General features: G+C 32.9%; 2 protein-coding genes across 2 annotated transcripts in view; one reads left to right on the top strand and one right to left on the bottom strand.

Moving 5' to 3' along the window:
• LOC125871638 (kirola-like) overlaps window positions 1-14,433 on the top strand; it is a 219,939-nt gene that overhangs the window by 62,713 nt on the left and 142,793 nt on the right. The window lies entirely within an intron of this gene.
• LOC125871635 (mediator-associated protein 2) lies at window positions 4,863-7,970 on the bottom strand. Its single transcript, XM_049552270.1, has 5 exons — window positions 7,710-7,970; window positions 6,574-6,755; window positions 6,165-6,243; window positions 5,934-6,017; window positions 4,863-5,498 (listed from the first exon to the last, which is right to left on the bottom strand). The coding sequence occupies exons 2-5, from the start codon at window positions 6,700-6,702 to the stop codon at window positions 5,143-5,145; spliced, it is 648 nt and encodes a 215-aa protein (XP_049408227.1). The 5' UTR covers window positions 6,703-6,755; window positions 7,710-7,970; the 3' UTR covers window positions 4,863-5,142.

A 14,433-nucleotide genomic window follows, 5' to 3' on the forward strand; every position in this document is an offset into this window, starting at 1 on the left:
ATTATGTTACCGTTAATAATCGGGGGATGAAAACGTCATTATCGTGATACGTGAGTCGTGACATGTTTTTATGAGATTGGTATGATTTTTAAAAACACCACTTTCATATTTCTCTAAAAAAAAGCATAAATATGTTATTAAACTATTAGAAATATGACTATGTACCCATTAATGATCGGGGGATGAAAATGTTATTGTAGTGAGTCGTGACATATTTTTATGAGATTTGTATGATCTGAATTAGTAAAAGAATTAAACTTGATCTGGATTTGACGATGTTGATGCTCGTAGCCAGTTGAAATTCTTGAATCAAATGAGCTCACCGCGGAAAATTCAAGAAATTGGATGGGAAGGAGAATAAAGGAGGAAGAGTTAATGGAGGTAATGAAGCTAATTTGTCGGTGAAATGAATGAAATCATTAGATTTTCGTTTGGATCGAGATAATGACATAGTAGTTAGAAGTGAGTGGCAATAGAGAGTTACATGTTTGACGACCAGTATTATTTGAGTATTTACAGTGAACTGGTAGAAGCGGCATATGCCACTTCTCTAGTTCTATGGCAACCATATAGTTTTTTTTTTGTGTGTTGTGTTGCTAATCACTAACAACACTGCATCCGATTTTATAAGCCAATTTTTTATATATATTTGTCACGTGTCGTTCGATTAAATCACCCACGTCGCATAATTAATCTAATTCGTCTATTTTAACGCGTTGAACTATCAAAAATGGTATGTTCATGACACTCGTTAATATAGTTAGGCATAAAAATGTCACCATCGTGACACATTTGTCCCTCATCCAACTAATCACTAGCAACCTACATATTTGATTTTTAAAGCTAAAATCTTTATCTTAAATATCATATCACGTGTCGTTCAATCAAACGACCTACATCACCTAACATATTCCATGTATTTTAATACATTCCATTTTATTTGTCACACACAATATGTTGATCATGAAAAAATAAATTTTAATTTTATTTATTAAAATTTAACGTTTATTACTATATTAAAAATTATATTTATTAGCAAGGATATAACTTTATTTTATAACCAAACCCATCCCAACAAACATGGAATATCTTCATAAATTCTCCTTTCCCTTTTTAATTATTGTCCTTTTGAAGGTCAACTAAATAAAACCTAGTGAAGTTAATAATTTACATATTTATTACATAATTCTTTTAAATTATTATCTTTATTTTTTCTTTTGAAAATGCACCCTCTTTGTTAAAAAATTATTTATTTATAGCCTATACTTTATAGGGGACTTTAGTAGTAAATGAGATTTGCCTTGACATTGTAAATGTCAACATTCTTCGAAGCATAGGGACAAGTAGATTAATGCTTATGAGAAGAGACAAAAAAGTTGTCAATTATCAAGAATGTTGGTAGTTAAAAATTGTCATTTATAATTAACACAACTACACTCCCAAAAAATAATGGACCTTCATATGGATATCATATTTAAAGTCTTGTTAAAAATTAGTGGAGTCAAATGGACGAGATGAACAAATTGAATTAAATTTGAACAGATCAAAATTGATATATGGATAGGTTATTAACTCATTCGTCAAAGGTTATTTAGATTAAGATTAGCTAAGTAACGAGTCAAAGGTCAACCCTCCCAATATATACCGACTCTTAGCTAGTGTTTGACCATAGATTTTGGATTAGATTTTGAAAATTTATTTTTAGTTAACTCGTTCAAAGGTTATTTGGGTTAAGATGAGCTAAGTAATGGGTCATAGGTCAACACTACCACTCTTACAAACTCTTAGCTCGCGTTTGACCATAGATTTTAGATCAAATTTTGAAAATTTATTTTTAATTAATCGTTTAAACTTTAAAGGTTACTTGGGTTGAGATGAGCTAAGTACTCTCAACTCTTATCTAGTGTTTGACTATAGATTTTGGATTAGATTTTGAAAATTTATCTTCAATTAACTCGCTTGAAGGTTACTTGGGTCGAGATTTGCTAAGTAATGGGTCAAAGGTCAACACTCCCAACATTTTTCAACTCTTATCTAGCGTTTGATCATAGATTTTGGATCAAATTTTAAAAATTTATATTCAAAATATTTGTTTGACCATGAAATTTGATCAGATTTTAAAATTTTGATCTTTAATATTTTCAAGTTCTCAAAAATTGGCTTAGATCATTTTTTTAAAAAAATTTAGGACTTCCACTCACAATTTTTTTTAAAAAAATAAAGTAAAATAAAATAAATGTCCAACAAAACTTTAAAAATTAAAATTTTCAAGTTTTAAGTGTCTGCTTCAAAATCTATGTCCCGACGGATGCTATTTTATTTTTGGTTTTCTTATAATTTATTTGGTTATCTCATAAAACTCTTTTTTTCTTTGTTGTGATAATATATAGCATATCAAATTTAAAAAAATTAAAATATAATAAAAGACTTGAACAAAAGTGAATTTGGGCCAAAGCAGGAAGAAGCTATTCTGGGCCTTTTCGAATGGGCCGAGCCCAGTCCAACAAGTTAGCTATCATGGCCTTCAAACAATAGGCCCACCTTTTGTTGTTCCAAGTGAAAATGAAGCATTTTTATCCGTAATAATTTAGCTAGCATTTGGTCATAGATTTCTTTATTAGATTTTGAAAATTTATCTTCAAATATTTGTTTGATTATGAAATTTGACTAAATATTAAAAATCTATCTTCAAATATATGTTTGATCATGAAATTTGACTAGATTTTGAAAATTTATCTTCAAACATTTGCTTGACAATTAAATTTGATAAGGTTTTGAAAATCTATCTTCAAATATTTATTTGACCATTAATTTTAACCAATTTTTTGAAAAAACAATCTTCAAATATCTGTTGACCGTGAAATTTGACCTGATTTTGAAAAAAAGCTATCTTTAAATATATATTGTCTAGATTTGAAATTTTGATCTTCAAATATATGTTTGACCATGAAATTTGACCAATTTTTGCAAAATCAATCATCAAATATATGTTGACCATGAAATTTCGACCAAGATTTTAAAAAAATCTATCTCTAAATATCTTTTTGACTATGATATTTGACTAGATTTTAAAATTTAATCATATTTTAAAAATCTGATCTTCAAATATTTTCAATTTCCTAGCATGTTTTTGGGACTTCCGCTCACAAATACTTCAATTATTTTTCAAGTAGTATATTCAAACACAACCACAAAATTTTATATTTTCAAATTTCAAAATATAATTTTAAAATCTATAATCAAATAGGATCTTAAATAAAAGTCTAAGATATGTGGAAAACCTAATTGATCACATTAAATAAAGTAAAATTTACTTGTAATAATTTATGATTTGACACATAGAAAAGTGTAATAATTTGGCGTGTTTGAAATAATATAAGTTGTTATTAGTTTATCGTAACAAATTAAGCCTTTTGTTATACAATATAATATAATGGTTAACTTAAATTGACTTGTGCATGACTATGGTAACATGATTTAAATCTCTCCAATATTAATTAGAAGTCTCGTACTTTAACTCCGTCTTCAACACGAATGTCGAACACGAATTCATAAATCAAACAATAATATATTTCTTTTTTCTTTGTTCTTTTTCCCAATAAAGCACTGTCCACACTTCCACCAAACGTGTATAAGCAAATAGTAGCAAAATCAGAACTTTATTCTAAAAAGTAATGCTTTATCGATTTCGTTTTATGCAATATATTACTTTTAAGAGAATAATATATTTGATTTATATAATAAATATTTTAATTCTGAACCTTTCATCTTCTTCTTTTTTAAAGAAGTTTTACCGTCACACATATTTTATAGCACATTTAAAATACAAATATAAAATTAATCTTGTAGTTGGATTTCAAGAATTTTCTTAAGAAATTAAATGACAAGTCAAATTCTATTAAATAAAAATATAAACCGAAGATGTAGTTCATTTTTACTATCAATCGATGTGGTGGAACAGATGAGATCCTAACTCCAATTCCCTCTTTGAAAGTAAAGAAGTTTTGATAAAAAGTGTTTCTCTTAAATTTATCATACACAACGCGAATCTAAATTAGTCGGACGAGCAGATATATATTTCTTTTCAAAGTAAGCATGTTCTTGGAATTTGGGATTATATCAACTTTGTGTGGCGGCTTTACTACATGATATATGAATAAATAGTGACAACAAAGAAGTCCAAGGTGGTGTGCACATTTTTTTGTTTATTACCTTTTTCCCTATGATGTTCGTGTTTATATTTAAATCCAATTAATTTGAATTTACGTATTTCAGGGCTTATTTTGGAGGGCAGTGCAATTAGCATGATTTTATTTCATATTCAGAATTTGAACACAATTTTTTTAATTAAAGATGAAAGAATCTCAATCATCCCCATCATAATTCAGGCTGGTTAGTTATTTCTATATACCTTTCACCCTTTGCTTCTTTGAGTAGTACTCATATTATTTTTGTTTCTTTTTTACATTGGTGTGTTGGACTAGTTGAGTTAAGTCAATTATCTTGTTATATTTTTTTAAAGTTTTGCATTTGATATTTGTATTGCGATAGCTTGATTGATTTGAATTTGTGCCACAAAAAGCTATAAAGGAGAAGTACTTCTTATTAACATTGTTTCATGCGTAAGCTTCAAATTCGAAATATCTGATTAAAAAATAAAGAAATCTCATTCACCTGGTTACAATTCTGAGTGGTGATTAATGAATTATGGAAGAAGAATTAGCTCATATAACACTAGTACTAAATAGAATGTATCAATAATGTTATAGAGTATTATTAGTTACGTTGAGACTATTTTCTATCTTTATCCACGTATAACTAATATCATAATTTGCTATGTATACATTAGTTATACACCCTAATACTGAATAAAGAGTAAAACTAATACATATATTAAAACTGTTTAAAAACAAAGGTATATAACATTTGATACTTGATTAAATATTGGTCCCATCATTGGGGGGTTAACAAGGCACACAAGCTATGGCGCAAAAACCTCATACATTTGTTCTACAAGAGAGAAAATAAGGCTGTGTTCGAGTTCATGGCTGAATGGTTAAAGCGCTCAATTGTACCAGAGCAACTAGAAAGAGATTCTTTAACCAAAACGAATTTGATTCAAAACACTTAAGAGGAAGCACTTCAACCATCAATTTTCCTCTTCTTCTTTGATTTTTGATCTTGAGAGTGATCGAAGGATCCTGAAGAGGTCAATGCACTACGACCACTTTTGCCTGAATCTTGAAGAGATTGGTTATTGGATTTTGCAGGGCCGCCATCACTGTGTTTAAACTTGGTAGATTTGGATGAACTCCCTGATCGCATAATACTCCGTGTTCTAGTACTTTGACTAGGAGTTGCAAAGTGACGAGACGAATTGGTCAATGTAGTACCAGACGATCTCAGAGCCATCATCTGCTTCAAGTTTATGCTGTTCTGTTTAAGCTCACTTGGTTCCGGATAATGGATTAGGGAAACACGCCGGGAAATTTTGCCAGCTGCCAAAACATGCAAAAATCTGCTCAAACGCCTTGATTTTGTGCTTCAATGGAAAACTAGCAGCATTCGGATCATATAGAGGTTCACATTAAGGAATAACAGTAAGTTCTACCAAAAATATAAACAGAGGAGCATTAGTAGTTGGAGTATGTGCAAGTTCCGCACAAACTAAGAGAGCGCAGTAAAATCTCACTATGCAAACAAAACGAGCTTCAGTACTCACATGACAATAATGCATGGTACAACATAATGGTATGAAGCATGACACCTCAACTGTCAATAGAAAAGCTTTGACTTGACACCAACATCACAAAAGAAGAAATAAAAATTGGCATATCCAATGGGACATTGCAGTATTGCACGTTTTGAGTGTCGAGGTCATGAGTGAATAAGCAGACAAGTGGATAGTAAAATGCAAAGGAACTAAGAGTTACCAATTTTTGGCTCAGACTCAGATGATAGAAAGACCACCGCATCTGGGTCCTGCGCTCTACAACTGACCACTTCATATGATTTACCTGTTACAAAAGCAATCATTGAGCAAGACATTAAGAAATTAAAAGCATCTTTCATTCTCTTAAAAGGCCTGCTATGAAAATTAGAGGTGCTGAGGTGGGGAGACAAACTCAATTAGATGTAAATGTTATTCTTATGACTGTACTTGCCAGATGAATCCTCAAAGCTGCCCATGTGCCCATCATGATGGAGTTTCAACGAAACTTCTTGCCCATCAAGACCTGGATGCTGGAGTAGCCAATTCGAAATGTCAAAACTCGGAACCGATGTAAGTGACAAGGACTGAAAAATATATTAACAACCTCAACTCCTCAAGTACACACCCAACATTAAGAATCATTCTCATTCCATTCAAAATCATAGTAAATCTCATAAGTAAACTCTCTCTTTGCTTAGAAACTAGGAAAGGACCGGAAATTTTACATGGCTTGTCCCAGAAAAGGAAATAGAGAGATGGAAAATCTCTTCATTAGTTGGATATTTTTCACCTGATTGGGAAAATAAAGCACCTTATTACATCCTAAAAGTGGAAGAACAATAAATTCTCATGAATCTTACTTGATTAAAGGGCCACTGTATAAGCCAGAGCTCAGTTGAGTCCGTAATGTTAAGATTGACAAGTGAATCCTTTTTGACCTCCTCAAATTCTGATGGTGGTTTGTAGCTCAGTTCATTCGGAGCGTCCATAATGATGGAATATATTCAATAAGAGCACTTGAAAATGGCAGCCTAAACAGCTCCTGAACCAAAGGTTTACACAGAAAAGCACAAACAACATAAGATAACTCAAAATTTGAAAATCTTTGGAGTTAATAGACCTTTGACCAACAACAACAATAAACCCAGTGAAATCCCACAAAGTGGGGTTTGAGGAGGGTAGAGTGTAAATAAACCTTTCTACTACCTCTCCGAGGTAAAGAGGTTGTTTCCAAAAGACCCTCGACTTAAGCAAATCAAACCAGTAATTAAGAGAAAAACATGACAACAAATAGCAAAGTAGTGCGGTGCATATATGCAAGAAACCATGACATTAACAACAAGGTGCAGTCACCTAAACGCAAAATGCATTAAATCACAGATGATAATTAGAAACCCAAAACCAAAGACTACATGAATAAGCTAATACTATGACCAACACGGAGCTCCACTCAGCCAAAGACATGAATATGCTAGTAATAAGAACACCCGTCAACTAACTACTAACCTTCTAACCTTATTCACAGCCTCTATACCCTCCTATCTAAGGTCAAATAGTCTTCCCGTTCCGTCATGTGGCTTTATGTTCTTCATGTAGCATTCAAACTGAATCCTAGATAAGTTGCAATGTTACATATCGTGCATAATCACCTCTCCCCAATACTTATTTGGCCTACCTCTGCCTCTCCTCGAGTCCATCAAGAGTGGATTAAACTTGATAAGACTTAAAATTCGCACAATCACAGTCTATATCTAATGTTCAAATCACTTGAACTCCTAAACACAAACTCCTACAAATTAATTTAAGAGTTGAATAAGGCACTTTCTATCTGAATAACAACTATTAGTTCAGTTCCCATGACAGACACTCAAATTCTCATGTGCCAAAATTTCAGGAAAATAGAGTATGAATTCAAAGAATAAACCAGGTACTATGTAAACTAAGTTAAACATACTGAGAAGAGGGACTAAGAGACGAGAGTGAGAGACACACACACCGCTGCCCTGCTAGTCGACGACGGTTTCTGCGCTGCTGCCCTGCTGGTAGCCGACGGTGGCTGCGCCGCTGTCCTGCTGGACGCCGACGGTTGCTGTGCGGTGAGAGTAAACAAAAGTGAAACGATGAACAGATTTTTTTTATTTTGATTTAGGGCACCAAATACAAAATTGGGATTGGGTTAAACATAAATCTGAAATGGGCTTGGATTTTGGGTTTTAAAATTAAAATATTTTTAGCCAAAATTTTAAAATTATTTAATAAAAAATGTTATCGGACACTGAATTAAAGAATCGAACTTTTAAAATCAAAAAAAATTAAATTAGTTCGATTTTTAATTTGATTTTTCGATCTTCTCTAGATTGAACTGAAATATGCTGAATAAGTCGGTCATAATTTGACTCGTTCAATTCTTACTAAATTTTCATAGTCTGTTAAGTGTTTTAAAAAAAAATATTTTTGTTTCAATTATATAGAACATAGTATCAAATAAGACTACAATATTTTTTTCGAAAAACATTCTAACGAAGCTTCTCATTAATCAACAACTTTTTTAATGATTTGAAACGGGGGCGAATCAAAATGTGTTTAGTTAGGCCCGTTTGGCCATGCGATATGGTAGCATGATATGGAATCATGAGATGAAATTAAAGTTTTGTTTGGATATGCGATATAGAATTTTTGTGTTGTATATTTTCTCATAAACATAAAAATTTCATAAGTTGTAAAACTATTAAAATAGCTTCAATTGTTTATTCAATCTTATCAAATAAACAAAAAATTATAAAATTGCATAATAAATTATTACAAAGCTATTTGTTCTCCAATTAAGTAATTGTTTTATCTAACTTTAATTTAATTAAAAAAAATTGAACATAAATTGTAGTGTACTAATCTTTAATATAATCCTCCCACATAATACTGACAATTTTCTCACGTTGAACTTGCATTTCTCGATCATGTGACCGTGAAGATGAACCAACATTGTTCCTTTGAGCCATTTGTTGGTCAATATCATCCGCAACTATATTTTCATGCTTATAGACCATAAATATTTCATCACTTTAACAATTGGTTGGTGAGTTAAAGTGAATATATGTTGGCGAGAATAATAAATTTTAAAAAGTAATGATGTGATTATAAATTTTATTTACATTGGTTAGTAGATATAAATGTGGGGTTGTTTTAACAAAATATAAACTTGTGGATCAGTTTTTGTATTAAAAATATCTCAAATCATGATATGGAATTACCATATAATTCCATATCATGGTTTTTGGAGAATATGGAATCATGAGATGGAATCAGCGTAAAATAGCATGTCCAAACGCTAATTCTATCTCACGATACCATATTATCGCATGGCCAAACGCCTACTTAGTGAAATGAGGTTGACAGGACATATTTCACATTTAATTTTGTTGATCAAAGACACATCTAGAATATTCTAATTTTTTGAGCTTCATATCTAAATTATAAGGTGTATGAGTTTCTAACTCATTTATCACTAAATATTTTTCGAAACATACCTCAACTATTAGTTGTTCTCTTTTCCTAACTGAACAATGGTGATATTTCAAATATGAAATAAAAAAGGGAACAACTATTTGGCAAGGTGTGTTTCGATAAACATTTGATTACAGTTCAAACAGAAAACTTGTCCATATGATAATTTTGATATGAAACTCGATAAAAAAAACATTTTAAATATATTTTTTACTATTAATCGTAACTAAATGTGTAAATATTTTATTCTTGTCCTTATTTTGAGTACCTCTTTATTCTCAACTTCATCATGTTTTTTTTACTTACAAATTTTGTTGTTTTTTCCAAATTGCAATTTGACCAACCTTTTATAGAATATTTAGGGCATTCTTTGACTTTTTAGTTTCTTCTTTTCTTAGAACATTTTAATTTATAATAATAGTTTCTTTTTTCTTTTCTTTTTTTTAAAAGTAGAGATAGAATATTTTCCTAGCTCATGTTTTTTTAATCAATGAGAAGTTGAATTTTGATACTCACACACTATTTTTTCCTCATTTGTTCAAAATTATACTTATTAGTCAACAAAGATAATGATAGCAGATCAAAACAAGAAAATAGTAGTAAAATACAAATTAATTCTGCCTAATTAGTACTTACACTTCTTATAACATTAAAAATAAAAAACCTTGTTGACTTGGCACAGGGTGACGGTGCGACAAATATTAAATTATCATATTTTAATTTTGACGCTTCAATTTTGATATTATGATATTTGCTATGATTTTTTTTTAAAAAAAAACAGAGTTTGATATTTTTAAAAATAAATTGAAATATTGAATATATATATCAGATTTAGATAATTATCATTCCTTTGAAGTATGAAAAAGTTCTTATCGTTATTCAAATCATAACTTTTTACTTCATAAAACATGAAATCGAGCAAACTGTAATTATCGACTTATCATGTGTAGAAACTAAAATTTTAACACAAATCTTGTCAAAGAGAAATAAATAAATTGAAAAAGAAAAGAAGTTGAAAATTCAATTCTTTGTCATTGCTTACGTACTTTGTAAAATTTAGTGAAAGAATTTAATTGAGGAAATTTTCATATCTATTATTCTGTTAGATCAAAATGAGAATGGAAGTCATGCATATATACAAGTGTGTCAAGACTGTTAAGCCAGCTGTCAATTCACTCCACTAACTAACCACTAACTAATTCCTCAACTAACTAATGGAATATAAAACAAATTAACGAACTAACTAATATGCTAATTAGATAATTGTATGCTAAGTACTACTATTATTCTCAATACTCCCCCGCAAGCTGGAAGTACTGAAAATGTTCAGGACTCCAAGCTTGGCCAAAAGAAAATCATGCTGAGTACGACCAAGAGCCTTTGTTAATAGATCTGCCTGCTGATCCTTGGTGGGAATGTAACTGGTTTTGATCAAGCCCTGTTGTACCTTCTCCCGGATGAAGTGACAATCGATCTCGATGTGCTTAGTCCTCTCATGGAAGACAGGGTTGGCAGCAATTTGGATAGCTGCTTTGCTGTCACAATGGATGGTAGTGGGAGTACACAAATCCACCTGTAACTCCTTGAATAAACTGGTAACCCAAACCACCTCTGCTGTCAAAGTGGCTAAACTCCTGTATTCTGCCTCTGCAGAGCTTCGAGACACAGTATTTTGCTTCTTGGATTTCCAAGAAATAAGAGAACGACCAAACTTCAACAAATACCCAGTCACAGACCTTCTAGTGCTAACACAAGCAGCCCAGTCTGCATCACAAAATCCTGTTAGTGTGTGGTCTTTGTGGGAACTCATAAGCAAACCCAATCCAGGATTGGCTTTGATGTATTTGATAACTCTCAATGCGGCATTCCAGTGTGAGAGTTTGGGTTGTTGCATGAACTGACTCAAAGTCTGGACAGTAAATGCAATGTCAGGCCTAGTGTTAGTCAAATAGAGCAGCTTTCCCACCATTCTTTGATATCTACCAACATCCTGAAACAAGGAATCATTGATATTGGTATCATAAGCTGCGGAAGTGAGTTTTATGTTGCATTCTAGAGGAGTAGAAATAGGTTGTGCACCAGCAAGACCAGCCTCAGCAATCAACTCTAAAGCATATTTTCTTTGATTCATCACTATGCCAGTGGATGATCGACAGAACTCAATACCTAAGAAATATCTCAACTCTCCTAGGTCCTTGATCTTAAAATGGTTGTGTAGCACCTGTTTTGTGGCCTGAACCAATGCAAGATCACTTCCTGTGATTAATAAGTCATCAACATAGACCAAAATGATCACTAAACCAACAGTACTCCTTTTAGTGAAGAGTGAGTAATCCAATTGACTTTGACTGTAGCCTGAATTACACAAAGCTTCAGTAAGCTTGGCATTCCACTGCCTGGAAGCCTGTTTGAGGCCATACAAAGACTTAACAAGCTTGCATACATGATGCTTATCTCCAGTGTTAAAACCCTTAGGTAACTCCATATACACTTCTTCAAATAGATCACCTTGTAAAAACGCATTAAACACATCCATTTGGTAAATGGGCCAGTTCTCAACTGCAGCCAATGCAATGAGGGATCTCACAGTAACCATTTTGACTACAAGAGCAAATGTTTCTTGATAATCAATACCCTCTGTTTGGCTATAACCTTTTGCAACAAGTCTTGCTTTGTATCTATCAACCTGTCCATCTGCTTTATATTTGATCTTAAACACCCATTTACAGCCAATAGCAGACTTATGCTCAGGCAATTTCACAATCTGCCATGTACCATTTTCCTCTAGTGCTTTGATTTCTTGCTGCATAGCTACCACCCATCTTGGATCTTTAATAGCCTCTTCATAACACCTAGGCTCAATATCAACAGAAAATTTACTAAGGAAAGCTTGATAACCAGGGGACAAATGGTTATAGGTAATGTAGTTGGCCATGGAATAAGGATGATTAGGAGTAGTAACAGTAGTGACAAAGTCCTTTAACCATACTGGTGGAGTAGGTGTTCTGGTGGAATGTCTTGTACTGTGCTCAATTGTAGGTACATTAACATCATCACATACAACATCAATTCTTGAATCATTTTCCAAAACAATATCTTCTTGCCCCACTATTTCAATATCACCAATCAGATCTTCTGGATCATCAGTCATAGCCTGTAAATCATCATCTGCTTCAATGTCCACCTTCTGTGGAAGAAATAAAGGAATAAAATGATCCCCCTTCTGTGCAGCAAATGGAAAAATATCCTCCTTGAAGGTGACATCTCTACACACCATCAACTTTCTTTGATGCAAACCATACACAATATATCCCTTCTGATTGGATGAGTAGCCCATGAATACACAAATATCAGCTCTAGTAGAGAATTTATCAGGTTTAACAGGCTTTGTAGCATAGCATAAACAACCAATGGTTCGTAAATGAGTTAAATCAGGCTGGTAACCATGGAAAATAGCATAGGGTGACTGGCCCTGCAACACTGTGGTTGGCAACCTATTGATTAGATGAACAGCTGCTAATACACATTCTCCCCAAAATCTGATTGGAAGGGAACCTGTGAATCTGAGAGCTCGTGCGACCTCAAGGATATGTCTGTGCTTCCTTTCAACCACTCCATTCTGTTGAGGGGTATGAGGACAGCTAGTCTCATGAACAACACCAAAACTTTCAAACAATGATTTACAATCTCTGTTAAGGAACTCAGTCCCATTATCTGATCTAACCTTCTTAATAATTGTATTAAACTGAGTCTTGACCATAGTAATGAAACACTTTAGAAGAGAAAAAACATCACATTTGGATTTCATCAGAAATAACCAAGTTATTCTGGAATGATCATCAACAATAGTCAGAAAAAATCTGTAACCAGCATGAGTAGGACATCTATATGGTCCCCATACATCTATGTGAATCAGATCAAAAATAAAGTATGTTCTAGACACACTTGAAGGGAATGAAAGCCTAGTTTGTCTAGCAAGAGGACAGACTGGACAATTATTACAAATGTCTGAATCATCATTATTTCTAAGCAAAGATAAAAGGTGTAACACTTTTGTTGAGGGGTGTCCAAGTCTATTGTGCCAAAGTAATCCTTCTGAATGCTTGGTATGTGCCAAGAAACTGTGCTCAGCAGATTTGATCTCTCTTGGAAGATAAGTGGGAAGATAATAGAGACCATCCTTCTCCTTACCAATCCCCTTCACCATTCCATTTAAGAGGTCCTGAAATACACAAAACTCAGGGAAAAATTTCACAGAACAATTCAGTTGTCTTGTTAATTGAGACACTGATAACAAATCAAACTTAAATTGAGGAACCACCAGCACATTGTGTAAAACATCACCAGTTGATAACTTGTAGTCACCAATTTGAGTTACTGAAGATGTTTGACCATTAGGCAAATTAACTTGTCTATCTATATTCTTACTGGATGCTTCAATTAGATTAGTAACCTTGGAAGTCATATGACATGTTGCCCCTGAATCAATTATCCATGATGTACTAGTAATTGGCAGTTTAACACGCTTCTTTCTGCTAATATCATTTACTGACAATGCAGTAGCATAAGTGGTACCTGCAGTGTTTGCCATGTACTCCATTGTGTTCTGATTAGGCTGAGGATTTGAATGTCCTGTCATCTGAGAATTATCAGCTCCACCAGAGTTGTTGTTACTTGATCCTTGACCTGAATTGATCATACCATGACATGCATGTACTGGTTCAAAATCATCCCTAACTTCTCTATCCATGTAAGCATGATTTGCTGCTCCTCTTCCAGCATTCATCATTCCTGAGTTTGGACCAGATTTCTTCTTGAACTTCCAGTCAGCAGGATAACCAATGAGCTTAAAACATATATCCTTAGTGTGACCATGTAGTTTGCAATAGTCACATACTAGGTGCCAGTTTTTCTTCTGTCTAGGATTGTTATAGTTACTATTTCCAGCATTTGCATAATCGTAGCTACCATTTCCAGCATTTGTGTAACCTTCTCTTCCAGCATTTATGTAACCTCCTCTTCCAGCATACAAAGTTAGAGATTCCTGAGAAGGACAACCAATTTTCCCTTTACTAGAATGTATCAGTGGATCATTTCCCCTTCCTACATATAGAGCCATAGATTCATGCATATCTCTACCAATTCTGGAATCAGCTGTCATACGCTGACTTTCATCAGATGTTATCATGGCATAAGCCCTGCTCACACTAGGTAGTGGA

The sequence above is a fragment of the Solanum stenotomum genome, chromosome 7, assembly GCF_019186545.1.
Source record: "Solanum stenotomum isolate F172 chromosome 7, ASM1918654v1, whole genome shotgun sequence".
Taxonomy (NCBI): Eukaryota; Viridiplantae; Streptophyta; class Magnoliopsida; order Solanales; family Solanaceae; genus Solanum; species Solanum stenotomum.